Here is a 20,931-nt window from a genome sequence, read left to right on the forward strand (position 1 = left end):
TCCTACTTTGTTTAAATACAGCTCTCATTAACACAACAATATTCATGTATGTACTGTGCAAGGAGCATCTCCTTTTGGTTAAGTTAGTGCTAAGGTGCTGTAACAGTAGGGCAGGCTGTGGTTATTGCATGGTAAACAAAGTGGACCAGGAACAATGCCTGCCTGCCTGCTGTTAAGAACCTGAGAAAGGAATGCAGAGAGCTGATAAAAGAGTGCAAGTAACAGGTTAAAAAGGAATGTGTTCAGGTTAATTTGTTAATTGGGTAACTGTAATTGTAAATTCCTATGAAATGCCATGCTTTCAGCAGCAAAGGTGGGGAATCCAATTAATCAGTGATCAGGTGGGAGGATAGAAAAAGTTTGTGCAGACAGATTTGGAGGCCATTTTGCTGAAAGGAGTGGGTGACTGAACATATTGTGAAGGTTGTATTAGGAAGCTTAGTGAAGATAAAACAAGTATAGTGAGGGAAATAGCTATACTTATTGTGTGAGTGGTTACCGTCATCTTTGTTTTGATAGTGTTTTTCACAGTTATTGTTTTGTGTTCTTTTCATTGGTTATAGAGACAAAATAATTCCTTTGTTGCTGTAAACCCAAGAAGTGGGGAAAAAAGAAAACAAAGGAAATCTCCCAGTTGAGCTGAAACATGGCTAGTAAATATCATAGGCTAGATCAGTCAAAGTGTCTTCACATAAAAGACCAATGCCATCTAGTGATCTGCCTCTTTGGATCGTTTCTGCCAATACATTGCTATGCACTGGCTCTTTCTAATATAAAATCAATGGTTTATCCTATATTACTTCAAAGGGGTCATGTTTAGCAGATGGCCTTAAATAAGGAACATAATAATAATAATAATAATAATAATACATTCAAAAAGTTGAGAGAGATAGTGTTCTGAAGTTTTTTTTAGGGGGTTCAGTTATATGTCTTGTATTACCTAGAATAACTTGTATTAGGACTTCATTATTCCAGTAATGCACAACTGTGCAGATGTTACTGGAATTAAACTGGAGACTTTGTTCTCATATACACCTTTGTACTGTTTTGTATTCGCTATCCTGGTTGCACTGCACTATAAAGACATGGTATTTAACAGATTGATTGGGGTATGGTAAGCATAAATGATTTTGGTTATGACAGTTCAATAATGAACTAGTCAGGCTTTGAGGGCAGTGCTGTAGCCAGCTTGCAGTCTCAAAACAGTTGTGGTACAGAGACCCACATGTCAACAAGTGCTAGAAATCAGACCTTTAAAAGTATGACGAATCAAGATTTAAGATTATTACCTCTGTGTGTATGGTAGCACAATGCACTGAAGCACTGAGCTTTAATGTGTCAAAATCCTCTGCACTGAAGTGCCCTGAGTTCAGGTCTCAGCAGGGGACTTCAGCTGTGGATGTGAATGCTGAGAGATGTCAGATCTTCAACGCACAGTTGTGCTGTTGGAGGGCTGGGGGAAATACACTGCATAGTGATTTCTGCTAAATAATGAACAAACATAGACCTATAGCAACGGTAGGTGATCCCACGCCATGCTTTTTTAATTCTTATTCCAGCAATGTTACTAATTACTATTGGTGGTTCTGTGATGGAATATCAATAAAAGCAATGTGTAATATATATATATATATATATATATATATATATATATATATATATATATATATATATATATATAATCCAAACGTCAGTGCCTTGTTAGGCATGATTATTTTACTGGTAAATACAACTGATGAAAAGATAAAATAAACTGCATTTTTATTATTATTGTTGCTAGCAGCGTACCTCTTTAATGAGACCCATGAACCGGTTCCCGAAGCGCCAGGGCTTGTGCCGGTTGCACTGTAACGAACTGACAGTTATCTGCTGAGACTGCTGGACGGCCACCGCCACCACATGAACTGCGTCGTACATTAAAGCTGCATCAGTCTGAAATTAAAAAGAAATTACACAACCCCATGAGAGTCAGGGTGCACACAATGCTCCTGTGCACAGTCTTAAACAACCACACCACACACTGTCAAAAAGATACCCTGGCAACCAGGATTGGAAGGCTCAGCTTGTGCACTTTTAAGATCCAATTAGTGTGAATCTAGGATGATTGTAAAACAATGAAAACAACTGTATGATGGCTTGTTTGTAATATTAAAGCACACCTACGCGGGCCATAAAAATCAGTGCTATTCAAGCGACAGTCATTAAGCAAGCTGTTCCTAAGTGTAAAATATCCTGGTGTACCACAGCAGTCGAGGGAATTTATAAATGTATATCATATATGCAACACTAAGATAATCACCTTGATTTCCCACTTTTCTTATCAAATAGGGTTATATAAACCAGGTTAAGGGACATGCAATATGAATAATGTACTTTAACATGTAAAGGAAAGTATAAAAAGGGATAATTATAGCAAGTGTGATTCATAATGTAATATTTTAGCTTATTAAATTAATTAAGCAATGTCTTCTCACTGTAGTACAATGAAAAACATATAGGGTGCTTTGTATTTTGTTATGAGGTAAATATAAAAAGCTTTTTAACCCAGGTCTGAAAATGTAGCACTTACAGTAATTTGTTGTTCATTGTTATTGGTAATCAGGAATACTGAATTAGCTTTAACTGTGCCCTTTATAAGTACCGTGGTGTACAGCACTCAAAGTGAACGCAAAGGAAAAAACTGTCCGGATATGTTTTTAGTCTTTAAAAATGCAGCCCTGTTGTTAAAAAGCAATTATATGCAGGCCAATGCATTGCTGCAGTACATTTACCAGAGTGCTCATACTTCTTGGATACTGCTTGCGATGTTTACAGATTAAAAAAAGAAAGATTACCGGTACCACCTAAGAAATAACAGATGTTGCATAAAGGCAATGTCACTTTGCTGGCTCCTTTGAAGAGGAGATAAAAGTGCACATTGATAATAAGGTAGAATGATCTCCCCTGTGAGAAAAAAGGGTTCATATGATTTTATATTTCAGTATTGCTTCAAGTCACACTCTATTTAGTGGATCCCTGCCAAAAACCTTCCCTGCAGAGGCTCTTCACTGAGAGAGATAATCCAGCAATGAAAGTCATTAATTACTCCTCCCAAATTGAAAGAGCCACCATTAATCTGAGGACTAACAGCTTTGGACTCCTATTCTTTCCTACAATCCAGCAATGCACAGTATCAGAAAGACAGCATATCATCAATTACATTGAAAGCAAGGGTTCACAATTGATAGTATATGTACAAATTATACACAGACACACACACACACACACACACACACACACATATATATATATATATATATATATATATATATATATATATATATATATATATATACAGCCAATAATAGCAAAGGAAAATAGCAAGCAACTGAACCTTAAATGGAAAGGAGAAAGAAAACAAAAGAACCATTACATTTCAGTTTGGGGATTTCGGGGGAAAGGTGAGTGCACTGTGGAACATGCAGGCACTTTTAGCCTGTTTGCATCAGTAAATGTGCTGTGAGCCATGTTTATACCAACGTTACGGGCCTGTCAGTCATTCCACAGCCCAGGAACAATGCTGTTAATCACCTGCAAAACTCTGGCCTGTCATTCAAGTGACAGAATGGAAAATGGCAGCCAAAGGCTGGAATGATATTGGAGACAGAGCAGTGTGTTAAAAAATGCCTTTGGCAGAAGGTGGTTGTTAGTAGGCACTTGCCAGTACAGTGCAAGGAGCAGGAGATCATATCTACTTACATACACAATTGCATTATGTTTAACACAACACAACACCAAGGTAAACTCCGATCCCTGTCGAAAGTGGGAGAGGCAATCTTGAATAGATGACAAACTGTCATCCGACAGGTGTGCTCGCATCATACTGGAGTCCAGCTGGAACCCCAAGTACATCGGGCACTGCACCGGTGTAAGCTGACTGCATCGTTGATGGTGAGGCCCAGCCTCACCAGATGCTCTGTCACAATCGCTGTGTGGTGCCACTGCTCCTTCTCGCGACTGGGAACAAATCAACCAGTTGTCGAGGTAGTTTAGTACTCTGATCCCCTGCAACCGCAAGAGGGCCAGGATAGCGTCTACGCACTTTGAAAACGTACGAGGAGCTAAGGAGAGGCCAAACGATAGCACAGAAAACTTGTAAATGCTTCCCTGAAAGGCAAAGCAGAGGTACTTCCTGTGCTCAGGACAAATGGGAATTTGAAAGTACGCGTCCCCTAAGTCCATGGTGGTAAACCAGTCGCCCGGCCGAACGCACTGGAGAATGCGATGGTGAGTCAGCATTTGGAACATCCTCTCCTTCAAAAACTCATTGAGGAGTCTAAGGTCTAGGATGGGGCGACAGCCGGCGTCCTTCTTGGGTACCAGAAAGTATCTTGAGTAGAACCGCTCTCCGCAGGCGATGGGGTCTACAAGATGAATGACTCGCTTGCACAGCAAGACAGCCACTTTCTGTTGAAGTACCGAGACCTGAAGAGGGTCTGTCATGGATGTAATATTGACCCCTCGGAAGGGAGGAGGCCCCATGCGAAACTGTAGAGCGTAACCGTTGTGCACGGTGGCGAGCATCCAGGTGTCTGAGGTGCAAGCGCGCCAGTATTGCAGCTGGTGTGTGGAAAAGGAGGTCTGAGGCCGCAAGCCCTCAGGACCCTACTGGGGCTGCTGAGGCTTGGGCGGGGCACGCTGAGGAGGCTGCCTAGGGCGATGGCCCTGGAACTGCCACCTAGAACGCTGTTGCATAGGCGCCCAACGCCCTGCGTTCCCCCAGCCTTGCGGCGGGGCCCGGTTGCCTGCTACCACGATGGCCTGTAGGCGGCACCTCAGATCACCCCGCTGAACCGTGGGGACCAGAACCGTCCTGGTAATGGTGCGTGCGTGGGGAGGTTGCCAACGGCTCGACCTGCCCCGCGCCGGGGCATGGGGAGGGAGTAGCGCAGCCACTTGCAGGGACACCTCACATTCACAGTGGGAGCGCTGCAAGATCTCCTCCACAGCTAGCCCTAAGGTATGCCCCGGGGATATCGGCGCATCTAGTAGCACCGCCTTGTCTGCGTCTGGGACCCTCGCCTGTGACAGCCATAGCTGTCTGTGAGCTACCACCAGACTTGCCAGGTTCCAGCTGTGTTAGTTAAGCAGGTTACCTGTGCCTCCACTGCATACACCCTCCTCAAGTGTGTCTCTGTAACCATGCACTGCTGGTTCGGGCACACAGGGTCCTTGGGGAAACCCCCCACCGGTGGGGCCTTGACTAAGGCTGCAATGTTGGAGTTGACCAGGGGAAAACCTGCCAAGCCCAGCTTCCCTGCATCCTCTAAAGAAGCAAGCTGAGAGGCTTGCTTCAGCACACTTGGCACCGAGGCCGGACGATCCCAAGAGGATCGTACCTCCTCCACAAAATCAGAAAAAGCTGGGAATGGTTGCTGGCAGGGAGCTACAGCCTGCGTCCGGAACATGGACCGGCGTGCTTTCCAGGGGACCTGCAAGAAGGTTCCAGCATGTCCCATCAGTGCCTGGGGGAGATAGCTGGGGCTGCAGCCGGAGCCACAGGTGCCTGCTGCCTTGTCAGGGGCTCCAGGACCTGGGACATCTGCATCTTGAGGTTCATTATGTCCCTCGCCTGCAACGCGTGCACTGAGCACCGGGCAGCGTGTGCACCACATGCACCGAGCACCGCGTACACTGAGGCACTACGCACACCGAGGCACAAAGTACTGTGCGCACCGAGCACCGTGGGCACCAGGCACCATATTCACCGTGTGCAACAAATACCAAGGGCTGAGCATGACCTGAGGTACCGAAGCACCGGGGGACAGCTAAAGCAGTGGTGCCTGCCCTGACCGCGTGTAGTCACACACCTGCTCAGCACGTAGCGTAAACCAGGGAGACACACAGGCTAAATCCTTGGTGGGCGAATTGAAAAACAACAGGGGCAGAAACACATCGGGGTGGGCGGAATGAGGCAGCTGGCAAGGTCTACTCTACAGCGGGGCAGGTAACAATGCATCCCTGGTGGAGAAAAAACATGGCCGTTCTCCACAAGAGTGTAGGCTGAAAAGGCACACACACTCACTCCTTTAAATCAATACGGAAAAGTTATTTTAGCATACACTCAGTATCAACACAGAAGGTCTCACCTTACAGTCTTGAGGGGCAAAAAGAGGAATGGCTTCCGTGGGTTGACTGTTTTGATCCCTCGGTAGGCGAGACCGAGGATGTCACCCCAGGAAGGGGCCTATCGGCAGCTCTGATATAAATAGCTCAGTAATACCTACCAATAGGCAGGCATATCCCATAAGTATGTTGTTGGTGGTTTGTGGAAATTGAAGTGAAAAAGTATGGTTTAGTACTCCATGTGGGAATTAGAGTTTGTTTAGATTTTTCTTTTATTTCTGTAAATAATAAAAATGTCACGAAAGTGGTTTATAAAAGTACTGTTCTGTGTCTGCTTTAAAAGGACACAAACGAACCTTGAACAGGGAAGATATTTCACATTTGGTGGCAGCAGTATAAAAACACCTTACGGACCCAGCACAAAACTGGAAAAAAAAAAAAAATGCAAATATCGGGTTACTGCTATTGATGATGCTAAAGCCCCATGTACACAACACTGATAATATTGTGAAGTATTTTAGTGAAGATGCAGTCAGGAATAACAATGGGTTGTCTGTTGAGCATGAGCAGAAAGCTGTTTATTGGTGTTCTCAAGTAAAGCCCAGATAAAGGCAATCACAGGTTCTCTGCCGGCACAAATCAATGTTCTATTTTTATCAAGTGGACCTTCTAGCCATAGTGAATAAAGGGATTTAAACACTTAATGGAGATCTTCCAGTTCAAACTGTTAACTCGTCGACGACTTGGTTTTCATTGTGTTTTGTTTGATAACTTACTTTTACAGATTTAGTACTACATCAAATATCACTTATTACATTTGATTGTTTCTACTAATATAATTGTCAAGGACTGCCCAGTTTTGGCAGTACTGGTGTACATGCTTTATTAATGTCAGTTGGTGGGCTAAACTACTGTATGTATGTAATATGGCAATACCTTATCAGCCCCCCTCTACAGTATTTAATTCATACTAAGTCTAGCCCCTTCCAGTTTTTACCACAACATTTGTGATTTGATAGCGGCTTGCTCTTTCATTGTTTTGTATGAATCATTTGAGGTCTCTCAGATAGATTATTTATTTATTTAAATATTGCATTTATATTGCGCTTTTTATACAAAAGAATCGCAAAGCACTGTACAGTACATAGCAGAAAAAAAATAACAAACCACAATACATTTGTATAGCATGTCACACTAATAGCTAATAACACCCAGACAGAAGAAATTCCTGGCTTTATGGACAAATATAGCTGAGTATCATCAGCATAGCAATGGAAGTTCACTCCGTGTCTGCGGATAATGTCACCTAACGGTACCATATATAATGAAAACAACAAGGAACCTAAAATGGAGTCCTGTGGAACACCACAGACAACTTCCGATAATGCCGATTTTACATCCCCAAGAGACAAACTGAAACCTATCAAAAAGATAAGATTTGAACCAGGATAGGACATGGCCAGACTGTACTTTCAAGATGATTCAGTAGTATGGAATGATCTATAGTATCAAAGGCAGCACTTAGATCAAGAAGAATTAATACTGATGGAAAGCCTGAGTCAGAGTTTGTCAGCAGATTGTTCACAACCCTGACATGGGCCATCTCGGTGCTATGTGCAGCATGAAAACCAGACTGAAACTTCTCGAATATACCATTAAGAGTCAGACATTTTTGTAATTCAATTGCAACAACTCTCTCTAGAACCTTATCTAAGAATAGTAGGCTGGAGATTGGCCTATAGTTATTGAGGACTTTAGGGTCCAAATTGTGTTTCTTAAGCATAGGCTTTACCACAGCTACCTTAAGTGCTGAGGGAACTATACCGGAGGAAGGTGAACCATTTATAATTTTTAAAATGTGAGTATTAATAACATCAAGAATATCTTTCAATAGTTTTGTAGGAATAGGATCAAGAGAGCATGTAGTAGCCCTCATATGTCAAACTAGCTTTGTCAGTTCCTGTAAGGTAATCAAAGAAAAAGCTCCCATAGTAGCCTTAATAGGTGTAAATGGTAAAATTCTGCCGGAGTCCTCCTTAATAGAAGATGTCTGTGGAATCTCATTTCTGATGTCTATTATTTTATTTTTAAAGAAATGTAAGAAGTCATTGCAGCTGTGAGAGGAGCCAATGTCAAGGGTAGGACTATTAGGGGAATGATTAATTAATTTATCTAGGGTAGCAAAAAAAATCTAGGATTACTGTTATTTGTTTCAATTAAATTAGAGTAATATGATGATCTAGCCAATGTCAAAGCCTTCCTATATTTAACTAGGTGGCCCTTCCAAGCGATGTAATGAACATGCAATTTAGATTCCTGCCATCGCCATTCCAGTTTACGACCCTCATATTTGCGAGCTGTATCATTAAAAGCCACTCTCAGAGTTTTGATTGGCGCTACAGTATCTAAGATACCAGTCAAGGTGGTGTTGTAGGTATTAAACCAGCTCATCTACTGATGAGGACTCAGAGAGTGGTAATGAGCTCAAGACATCAGAAAGCTTAACAGCAGCTGAAGAATTAATTACCTGGGATTTAAATGTACGATCCACAGTCTTTATAGATACTGGCAGATTCACCTCAAAAAGAATGGCAAGATGATCAGAAACAGTAAGATCTAGGGTTATGACGTAATCTAAGGGATACAGTAGCCTCAAAAATTCGAAGGAGTTAGAATCAGAATCAATGTCAACGTGAAGGTTAAAATCACCCAACAAAAGAATCCTATCATATTTGACTGTCAATATAGATAGCAGATCCCCAAATTCAGATCCCCATTCAGTCAGAAATAGTGGGTTTGACTTAGGTGGTCAATAAATAATTACAATATGAACAGGTAATGGACTGTTTAATGTCAAGGTTAAAACTTCAAAAGGCAAATAACCTTCAACAATTTCCTGTTTGATTCTAAGTTCACTACAGAAAACAGTAGCAAGTCCACCTCCACGCCCAGTAGAGCGAGCTTTCTGGAAAAAATAATAGTTAGGTGGAGAAGCCTCAATCAGGGGAACATTGTCATTCGGTCCAAGCTAGGTTTCAGTTAAAGAGAGATTATCAATGATGTAATCCTGAATAAACTCACTAAATCAAATACATTGTGTAGCCTCAACAGTATGTCCTGTTCCCTTTGCATCTTATCTGTTTTTCCTTAAAGCCCTAACTGTAAAAACAAAAATAATAATTAACCATAACAAAAAACACGTCTTGATTTTTCCCAGGGAAAAGCCCTGTACCTCAGCCTTTGCAACTGTAAAACAAAAAGGGTTACTGACAGGTACACTAATATACAACGTGTCCATTCTCCCTGTAAATTTCTCATTGAAGACAATTATGTCACCAAATGAAATTAAAGCAATATGGTTTAAAAGCTGCTTCTCCCCTATGTCAACTAATAAAATATATTACCCTGAAACCATTTTGCCTTAATTTACAGTTGTTTTCCCAGCCCACACACAATTTTGCAGAACTAGATTTAATAAATCTCCCTGACTGGGATTACATTTCACTGTTTTATGAACTGTAAAATTGCATTGTATGCTTATTAAAGTCAGTGTTCTTTTACTTTTAGACATGCTCGAAAGTCGACCCTGGAGTAAAATTAAACAGTGTTGGCATTATTTATATCCCAGTTCTAAAATACAATTTGACATTATATAATCAACAGCAAATATATGTAACTGTTTGCATACTTTCATGGTTTTAACTGTTCATACATACAGAACTGTATGCAGCTTACTTGCTGTACATGTTGCACATTTAAAAAAAATAAAATGAATGTATGACAGACAATAGAACCGTGAATCAGAACTTAATTATAAGGCAACTGTATCCCCAATTTTTTTTCTACAAAAATAGGTTAAACAATTTATTTTAAAAAATATCTAAGTTGACTTTACATGTCTGTTACAATAGCAGAGATATTCATTGGTCACAAACCCTTTAATACAATTTGTAATACAATGGTAAATATAGAAGACAAGAGGATATTAAGTCTCAGTCTACATGTAACTGAACCCTGTGTGAGACATTTCTGGTAAAATAAAGTATTTTGTGCACTCCTAGGAAGCTATCATTAATCTGTCACTGTGACATAAAATATATTACATTCACATTTTAACAATATTCTTCTCTAATGAAACATTTGGCAAAAAAGGAAACCTCAACTCATAAGGATGATTCTCAATAAATCCTGCTGTTAAAGGCAAATTTGGAGCAGCTGCTGGTTGGTTAATGACTGGAAACCAGCCATTGAAGGGGCCAAGGAAGTGCACCGCCATCTGAAATCAAGGCATGCAATCAGAGATTTCTTTAATTGGTGTATTACAAGAAGATTTATGGAAGTTTTGTAAACTAAAAGTACTTAAACTACCAAACAATACAACTACCAAACAACCTTACAGTAACAAAAAAGGGGCGTGGCAAAATACTAAAGCTCCTTCCTTCTAATGAGTTTCAGATGGATGTCTATTTGCAATAAAAACCCTATTCCTTTGAATTTAAGACGTAGCCCAAATTTCCCACCCTCAATTTGAGGAAAAAATAAAACAAATAAATATGCATTTACAAAGATAAACCTCAATTATGCACATAAGGAAGGTTTGTGGCCGTCTGCTGTCACACAGAGCATTAGCTCTGTGCTGCTTCTCATTTCCATTTGTGATTACTCGCACCTGTTTTTCTCCCTTTTTGTGAGCTGTGGTTTGCTTGGCATGTTGAAAAATACGGGGGTCTATCAGCATTTCCAATCTGTCAAAACTGGCACTAATTGTTAGAACAGCGCTTAATAATGAAACACTGAAATTGTAAAAGCATCTCTTCAAATTCCTCAGGAAGCTAATGACACTTCCTTGAAAATGGCTGCCTGTATGTCAGGGTGATTTTGTTTGTCTTTTCTCAGGCAGTCAGTCACATTCCTGTTTGTGTATTCGGGCAGTCACGTTTTTTGTTGCCAATTTTAATACACACAACACTATACTTGAATTTCAGACGCAGGCCATTTTTGAGAAGAAAAAAGTTTGTTTAAAAATTACGTCTTAAATTCAAAGGAATACGGTAGCACCCAAGTTTCACAAACAACAATTGTTTATCCTATTAACTGCTTTCGACAGATTTGTTACTTGAACACATTCATCTGTTTTGGTTAATACAGTTGAGGACCTCTAATTAGGCAAAAGCTGGCTCAAAGTTAATTCTCTCTTTCCCAGTCTGCTACAGCTAAAGCCCACACACTATTCCTTTAGGAGATACTCTTCAATGCTCTGACTCCCTCTTAAAAACTACAAGATCACATATATCTGTGATCATGACAATGGAAGTCTGTTTTTTTTTGTTTTTTTTCCTATTCTCACTTGTTCCCTGGAGAGCCATTCTCAACCCCATTGCTGAAAGGTGAAGAGAGCCTGCTGAGCTCAATCAAGATCCAGAAGCTCTCCGGCATCGCAAGGGCGTTTTTAGATTTAAGTCAGACAGGCATGACCAGCATTTGCACTTGTGACCTTACGATGCAAATGGTCAGTATACAATTTCGCTGGGTTGTTTACCATTTGCAGTGCCTTCTTCTGCAGAGCTGGCGATTATCATACAAATGGACTTTTCATAAAACACCTTTTAGTCCTGCTGAGCATTCCCCCAAGTCAACCCATGCATAGCCCTGAGTTTGGGTGGTTTTAAATTAAATTTGAAGTTCTTCTGTTTCTTAACCCTTACTGAAGTACTGAAGATCATACTGAAGTGTCATTCTGGGCCTGTGATCGGGTAAACACGATAAAAAACACACTTTGTTTCTTGACTTACTGGGCCACCATACTTTGCAGTACAGCTTGTTAACACATGTGACATCTCAGTGACATCCATCTCAGTGACATCACATTTTTGTGTGATGTCACTGAGATGGTATTGTCAGGTGTGAGTGGTGTGTGGAACAAAGTGACAGTCCAGACAGTATTTCTCCCAAACGATCCACGTTTTATTTAATAATTAACAAAAGAAGCCACCCTTCTACCAACGATGGTATCGAGGGGTACACAGCGGGCTTGCAGACCCAAACAAATAATAACAATAATAAAAATAATGGACTCTGTCACGTCCAACGTTCTCCGGGCACGAAAGTGTGTGTGGTGAACTCCAAGGGGTCGTGGTGCGTGAGTGTGTTGTGCCGTGAAAGGAAGTGCTCAGTGATAAGTGATGGCTCTGTAGCAACAGCTCCTGGACACTCTCCTATGAAACACAAAACAACACGTAACAAAAACAACAAACAGTACAGGCTCCGGCCGTATGTTATGTTTTCAGTGCAAGGGGCAGTACTCACAAAGCTGCGTCTCCTTTGTACTACCTAATTCCTCCCTGCAATCAGCCCGGCAACCCATTGTAACCAATCACTGCCTGGCCCACAGCTGATTGCATTGCAGAATCGTTTCGAGTACGTGCAGCTACGTGCTTCCTCCAAGATGGCCGACTTCCTGTTTCCACCCACCGTCGAGTCTACCCGTCTATGGGGAAGTGTACTACCAATCTTACACAGCACCCTTTCTGGTCGGGAGGGAGATTTACAGTTTCAATATTTTCTCTCTTTATCACAGAAGGTCATTTAATTTTTAAAGGGCAGAAACATTTTCAGCAGCAGACAGAAACAAAACATGACACAAGAACTTGTTTACAGCTATGAAAAAAATGTGAAAACACTATAAATCTGATGTATTTGAATTATAGTTATATTACAAAATTTATTCTGTCTCATGTTTATAAATATCAAAATATTTCAACATATATCAATATTTATAAATATCAAGAAACTAATGGGTATAAGCAGATAATATTTCATGAACTAAATGTTTTTTTTCCTTACTGATAATAATGAAATGAAGAACTATGATTTTATTTATAAATATTTTTTTTTAGAAAATAATCGAGAGTAGTGTCCATTATGCTTATAAAGACCCTACGAATTGTCATTGCAATCACTCAGGTGAAACAATGTCTTGTAATTTGCCGACATCAATATTTTTTCAACTTCTTTCTGAATGTATTGTAAGGTCCCTTGGGTCATAGAATAACACCTTTTTATACATGTATCTCTGTGTGGTCCAGTGGTTAAAGAAAAGGGCTTGTAACCCGGAGGTCCCCGGTTCAAATCCCACCTCAGCCACTGACTCACTGTGTGACCCTGGGCAAGTCATTTAACCTCCTTGTGCTCTGTCTTTCGGGTGAGACGTAGTTGTAAGTGACTCTGCAGCTGATGCATAGTTCACACACCCTAGTCTCTGTAAGTTGCTTTGGATAAAAGGCATCTGCTAAATAAACAAATAATAATAAAATACTTAACTTTAAAAAACAAAAATGTATAATTCCAAGATGCTACTCTAAAAAAATGGATTTTTAATGATTTTTTTATAGGAAGAGTCAACTACAGCCAAAAAAAAACTCTGGTCCTGGGGGAGCATCCCATTGAAAAATGCTTGGTCCTTAAAGGGTTAATACAGGTTTGGACGACTGGGAGGACCAAACTTGTATTAGGTCCAGACTGAATTGGATTTTCCTAATTCTACTATGTCTTTAATGACCTGTGTTTCACATCACTACCTCCCTTATTATTTATCACAACTGTCTGTCTTTCTGGAAAAACCAGTGCATACTTAAATAAGCGGGACAACTGAATCTTCTTACCTCAGTGAAGGTGCTCCCCTCTGGCCTTTAATTCCTGCCATATCTAAGCACTATAGCACACAAAAGAAGGAAAATAAATGACATCCACTTATGTAATATGGGTGGGCATTCACATGTTTTGTTGAACGCTGCACTCTTTTTCAAAAAGCAGCAATAAACTACATTGTCAGCATATGGCTGGTGAATTATTAAAACCCACCAAAAAGCTTGACATTTCAACAGCTTAAACCATTACCAGCCACATGTCTAATTAAAATCCATATTTATGAATGCAGATGCATGCTTTAATGCTAAACAGTCTGTTAATGAACCATTTGAAGTGAAATAGTTGCCAGCATTCAGACATTTGCAGTCCAAGAAAAGCCAGGCAAGCATGGTAACCAGGCTGACAGATTCTGAACACGTTCCTCCCTAGGAACAATGATGAGCACACCTTCATTCTAATGATGCCAAATAAATCTTAAATCATAAACTATACACAAGCTAGTTTTCAGGGAGTGTGTCCTCAACAGCAAGACAACTGTCCTTCACAAAGCAAGGCATTCCTTTGTAGCAAGCACATCTGCATTTTAGATAAGAAGGGCCCTATTAAGTGTTATCACATCTGGCATTTAGGATATTGGAGTAAAGCACAGTTGTAGATAAGACGCATAAAGGAATCACAGCCTACAACCATCACCTCTGTTAACTCAATTAACACCTCTTTCCTGTCAATGACCACTTTCAAAAAATAAAAATAAACATTTTAATAAAGAAATAAAAACAACCCAGTTGCAACTCTTTGACGGAATGTAATTGTACATAACAGGTCTGTCTTATCACTTTAATGTGGACAGGGCTCTTTCAGTTGTAATGTATGTGTTCAAATCTAGGGACACAAGATTTTCTCTTGAGTTGATTCACAATACAGGATCAAATACCAGACATTGCAACATTCAGTGTAACTTAAATGGACCTCTGGGGAGGACTGACTTTTTCATGCACTGATACCTGTATTCACTGAGTAAAAAGCTCAGAACTCCCATCAACCAATCAAAACCCCCATTAGAGGGCACTACCACCTCTAGCTTTAAGAAACCGAAACCGTATTAAGAAGGTAAATAATGATTTAATGTTTAGCAATAAAGGCACTGTTTACTGATTTCCCATCTCAATAAAACCTTGAGTAAAAAGTCAAAATTATCATTCATGATGGATTACTTTGTAAATGAGATACTGCAGCATATATTGTATTACACTATACTGAAATACAGGGACATTATGAACGTTGGCTCAGTTTCTTTCTCATTTGTATTGATGGTTGTTGTAACAAGCACCAGGGTATCTTTATGTACTACCCTAATACTAATAGTATAATGCACATAGCCTATTTATTATACAGCCATGCTTAAGAATTTCAACTAGATCCGTTAAAGTGCTTCAAAATATGTTGTGACACACACACACTATAAACTGGTGGGTGTAACATAACTGGTTTACACCAGAAATAATAAAAAGCACAAATCCTAAGGGGGATTGATCCTTTTTTTATTAAAATACAAATAATTAATAACTTAACATGCCATGATTCATTTGGTTTAGTTACACGCCTACACAGCACATCATGAAAAGGTTCACAAGCTGGTTATGTAAATATCTAAACAGAATTACTTCACAGAGGAATTTTATAAGAAAAGTGTATCTCTTCAAAGGCCATGTCTAATGGTAAACTATCTTATGTGTGGGAGATACCTGCTATATCCCATTTAAAATTGAATACGTGGTGTAAATATCACTTTAAGATACATTCAACAAACATGTAGTTCCATTAAACACCAAAGAGACAATGAAGATCTTGTGATCCACACCACCGCACATACAGCATTCCCCACCTTCAAAGTCAGTGCAGTTATCAACTAGATTCACAGGTTAGTATTACAGTTGAGGCTTGTGAAATCCAATTGTAAGTGAACAGGGAATACATAATCTTATAGATATCAAATACTGCGGGTCACTTCTTTATTTATTGTGTTTAAATGATCTGGGGAGCATTGTTCTTAAATACACCACACCGGGGTTTTTTATTATGGAAAGATACTGAAAGAAAAAATACATAATTGCAACAGCGTGGACCATTTTCCCCTTCCCAGAGTTATTTATTTATGATGGATGTCCATTTGAGACAGAACTGTTTCTTTACAAGCATCCCCAGATATTAGCTCTATCCATTGTGTCTGATGTTACTTGCTGACGACATTAACAATAACACGGATTAAGCAGCAATACGAGGGACGGGGGATCGTGTCATCGGAACAAAGTGAGGATCTGACATGTTGTTTCATGCACATAAATCTGGACAGTATTTATTTTTACAGTTTCTTAAATATACATAATACTTTTTACAAAAGAAGCAGGGGTTCAAAACGTGCTGAGGTGAATGAATGGGGCACATCTGTGGAGCACTTTTATAAATGCAATGTCCTTTGATACTTGAGGTATCATTATTGGAGAAAAAATGATTTATTTAGCATGTCTGTTATCACTGTGGAATTCTTGCTGCCATAAGGACCCATTTATAAAGGTCATCATATCAGTATGAGTCTAAAAGGAATAATTTGCACCCCCTGATAATAATCTTTCCTGACATGCAGGGTTTTTTTTTTTTTAACTGCTTATCTCAAATCTCCCTAATTTCACAACTTGGGAACTCACCTAAAAATGTCAAATTACATTTTTTCTGAGGATATGCAAGACTTTAATAGCTAAATAATTAATATGATCACCACTTTCGTTTGTTCAAGTCATTAATGTTTTCAAAAGAAAAATTAGAAACATTTTGAAATGTCCTTTATTAAGTCCTTAGTTGCTAGGTTACTCTGACTATGTTTTAATATGACTTTAAAAGATAGTATTTGTGTTGATTTGTAATACATATAGTCCAACATAAAATACAGGTGGTCATAGCCCTTTATTATGCCAAAACCCAAAGCTTTAACAATTATAACAGTATTACATCTGGAATTAAATTGAGACAATGAGCGATCTACTACTGTAACCGACTAACCCTAAAACCTCAGCTTGAATCAGTAACAACAAACTAGATGTATTGGCATATGTTAGGAAGCTAATCAGTCCCTCCGGGATTCCGCAAATGCAACTTTTTGCAAGAAAAAAAAAACGCAGACATTTGCTCCCTACTAACTAGTGTTACTAGAGCGCATACACACTATTCGTACAGTGAGAAGTGTAGCGGGGTTTCAGTGCAAGCTTTAGTTCAGCCATGAGATTCCTAAGGCCACCGGTGAGCTCCGGAAACCAATCTAAATTAGCACTGAATATAACGTCAAAAGATAGGGCACAAATGCAAAATGCAAGTCCAGTATTTCTAATAACTCACCGTCATAGCTTCTGTTAAAACGACAGAAGACCGTGACAACGACCATGGATAGACAAACAGTGGCTAGTGAAGAACGAAATAAGGTATTATTATTATTATTAGTAGTAGTAGTAGTATTGTTATTATTTTACAAAAGGATTTCATAGTTTAATCGCAAGTTCAAAGCAAAGCGTTGTTCTGTTACTCCTATGTGAAAGGTCAGAGAAAAACAATTAGGACCTTGCTTGTACTCCCTATGCAGGTCCTGAAAGATGTCATTCTAATTATATACAGAAATACACATGTTTTTTGTACATGGTGTAGTAACATGAATGCTCAAAAAAAGCAGGGGGCGGCAAACTATATTAGATATTATCGGATTACTTGGCGCTTGTCACTGTTTCCAAACTATTTCTACGTGCTGTCTTGATGTGGATACGTTTTAAAATTAGAACATTTTGGTGAACAACAAATGTTTCTAAAAATACCCTGTTACATTTGTACAAAAATGCTCCAAGCCTACTACACATTTGTAAAAGCACATCTGTAAAACCTACCAATGCTAATTTGAATCCCAGTGCACCACTACAATCTCATTCTGCTAGGCAAATGTTATTATTACTAATGTGATTAAATAGTCATATGTTTCGGCCAACTATGTTTAATTTTTTTTTTTTAAAGAATTGTTTATATATATATATATATATATATATATATATATATATATATATATATATATATATATATATTGTAGCGATCTTGGTTCCCGCAGGCAGGTGCATCACACAGGGCGAGGGGCAATCCACACACAGGTGGAGGGCGGGCGCGCACCCGGAACCTCTCGCACTAAAGCATAGCGCCGATACAGCTGTACAAAAGAGCCGGCTCCCTACTATATATATATATATATATATTTTTATGTTTTTGTTTGTTTTTTTTGTTTTTTGATTTCCATAAAATATGGCATTTTTTGTTCAGATTTTAGTAATGTGATTTAATAATAAAAAAATGAATTTAACTGACTTACTTTTTGTTATTTATTTATAATCATTAACACTATTTTTCATTAAAAAGTAATTGCCACAGAATTCTGCAGAAAACTCTTTTCTCATTGCAGATTCTAGGAAATGTTACCGCGGATTTCCGTGGGGACCAGCTGATACTTAAGGGAAATTAAATAATGGGAAAAAAAAATCCAATAAAAAATTATATATTAAGTTTATAGAAAAACAATCAATAGTTCAATGTTTTTCCAAGCTGATTTCAACAATTGAGTTTTGAGAAAATTGATCAGTTAGCCAGATTTTGGACATTTTGGGCCTGGGGTTTATATTACCATAGAATCAGCCCACGCCATCTACAGAACGTCATGTCACGTATACATTTTAAATTTTAATTTTTTTTTTTTGGATGCTTGTTTGCTATAACATGTTTCTTTCAAAACTGCACATTTAAGACCTGAATAATGAATAGATGTGCGTGACCGATGAAACTCTATGGAACTATTTGGTTAGCTACAATTACTTTATCCCATAATATTGTACCAAGTATTGGCCATGATTTGGGGTACATGAACTTTCACAATATTTTCTTTTTTTTCTTCTTTAAACTAAATTTTTCTTTGAGAGTATCTGTAAGTCATGCATACTCAGGTCAACCGTGCCTCCTAACTTGACCAGGATAGCAATCTCCAGATGTGTATAGTTGGGGGCATGCCAGCTCCTGTCTTCACTGCCATGTGCTGCTGCTGCTGCCAAAAGCCTGTCCTGTCATTATTACCAAGATCACATGTTTGTTTTCACTTCACACTTGCATCTCAACAAACAGCATGTGTGGGAGTTACGTTCCTCAAATTTAGCTTGTGTTACACCAGCATTGAAATAAACACACGCAGACTTGCAGCGATAAAATGCAAGTCCACATGTGAAGGTAAAATAAGTAATAAAAATCTGCAAATGTTTGTGAAACACTGAATACACACAATATATAACTATTGACAGCTTGAGATTTCAAACACCAGACGAAATATTTTTAATGGCATAACTCTCAATAACAATTCATGTTTTGTTACTGTAAGTCATGAAAATGAACAAAAATATGTATAGTAAAGAATTTTTGTTCATGACTAAATATCCATTCAGTGTATCCTTTTGTATGATTTAGTATGATCTTCTTTGGATGTCTCGTATGGATTATGGACCTAGGGTTTTAAAATTCAAAATCAACACAAGGGTCGTCCACTGTATGTATATTTTAGCTGTTATGCAATAATATTTAAGTCTGATGAGACAGGAAAAAACTTGGCTATGCTTGGATTAAGAGGCAGTAAAAACTTAGCTGGGGCTCAGTCAAATTGCATAAAACCTTAATGTCACCCTTTTCCAAAAGGCACCAATGTAAGGAAATAAAAACAGCATGAGTTTGACTGTGAATGAAAATAAAGAGTATTTTCCATCACTATGGAGGCATGACTCTAAAAGGAAAGTCAATGAACTATTAAATAGGAACTCATCTGTTTTCAGATTTATTTTAATACTATTACTTTTCTCCAGTGGGCCGTTATCTAGTGCGGGTTCTTAATCTACTTATTTTCTGGTGGAATATGTTCATGTGTTTAGCAAAGCTTTTCATAGCATAATGTGCAATCACCCCCTCATAAGAAAGTCCAGCAGCGAGAATGTTTGCCCAGCATGGTTCCTCCGTTAGCACTGCTAACTGCCCAATGAACTTAAAAGGCTTAATGTTCCATTTTATCTTATTGTAGGTCTTGTTTAATTGTGAGTGCAGTGTAGCCTACAATCGGAGGACTGAAAAACAGAAAACAAATCCCAGAGGTTGCATTTAAGTTAGAGGCCCTTTGTAACGTGAGTAATAAACTACGCCAATAAGTATACCAGATACACCCTTGTCAACAACTACAGTGCATTAAATTGGATTTTGGTCAAATAATCTGGAATACATATACTCTATAATAAGCAAGAAATGTTTCGTGCTTCTTAAATAATTATATTGGAGTATGTGCTACAGGATGGGCGTGAACCAGCAAACACTACACCAAAGAGCCAGACTCGTTTGCACATGCATTTATAGATAATCAGAATCCATCACGAGAGTGCATCACTCAACACTGCCTGTTGAAGATACTCTGTTTTCTCCACTATGTAAGCCAGACTGACACCAGAGATTTTAGCACATTATAGATAGATAGATAGATAGATAGATATACAAGGTTTCAAGCTTATTTACAAAGGTGCAACAGTATATGATAATATTCGGTACTCACAAGGTTGAATGTCACAACAAATTGGCCTGTGGAGAATTAAATTCCCTGCCTTAGTGTCAAAGCTGTTGACATACGAAGGGGCACTGTAAAACAGACCCTGTCTCCACATAGTAATATGGGTGGCTTCAGGTTGTTACCATGTGAAATAGCCTGCAGTTTTAAAGAACCTTTTCATGTTAATAAAATCTTGACAGTAAATCAGAAAGAAAGTCATTTTGAGAAGAAGGATAATATAATACCAATTATTGTGTCATTATACCAGATTTTTAACCAATTCATAAAAAATTGTACAGCTTTCTATACAATCTGGCAATGTATAAATATTGTTGCTTTAACTATAAATAACACAGCATTGGTTTTGTATATTTCCACAAATAGCATGGAAACAACACCTCTGCAATGCATTACAACTCCATTATCCTTTGGCCTTTTTTATATATTTCTAACAAGGATGTGCATAATAATTTATTACACTGTTCAGCTATCTATGAACACAGCAAACAATCCTGGGAGGTATACAGGTATTG

The 20,931-nt window shown here is 38.8% G+C and overlaps 1 protein-coding gene across 4 annotated transcripts in view; it reads right to left on the bottom strand.

The window, feature by feature from the left end:
- LOC117402639 (glutamate receptor ionotropic, kainate 2) overlaps nt 1-20,931 on the bottom strand; it is a 211,012-nt gene that overhangs the window by 93,687 nt on the left and 96,394 nt on the right. For all 4 annotated transcript variants that reach the window (XR_009328750.1, XM_034003986.3, XM_059024630.1 and 1 more), the window contains one exon: nt 1,789-1,932. Coding sequence is in view for 3 of the 4 variants with exons in the window: in XM_034003986.3 (XP_033859877.1) it covers nt 1,789-1,932 (144 nt within the window). In the remaining variant the exon portion in view is untranslated. The remainder of the gene's footprint in view (nt 1-1,788; nt 1,933-20,931) is intronic.

The sequence above is a fragment of the Acipenser ruthenus genome, chromosome 5, assembly GCF_902713425.1.
Source record: "Acipenser ruthenus chromosome 5, fAciRut3.2 maternal haplotype, whole genome shotgun sequence".
NCBI lineage: Eukaryota > Metazoa > Chordata > Actinopteri > Acipenseriformes > Acipenseridae > Acipenser > Acipenser ruthenus.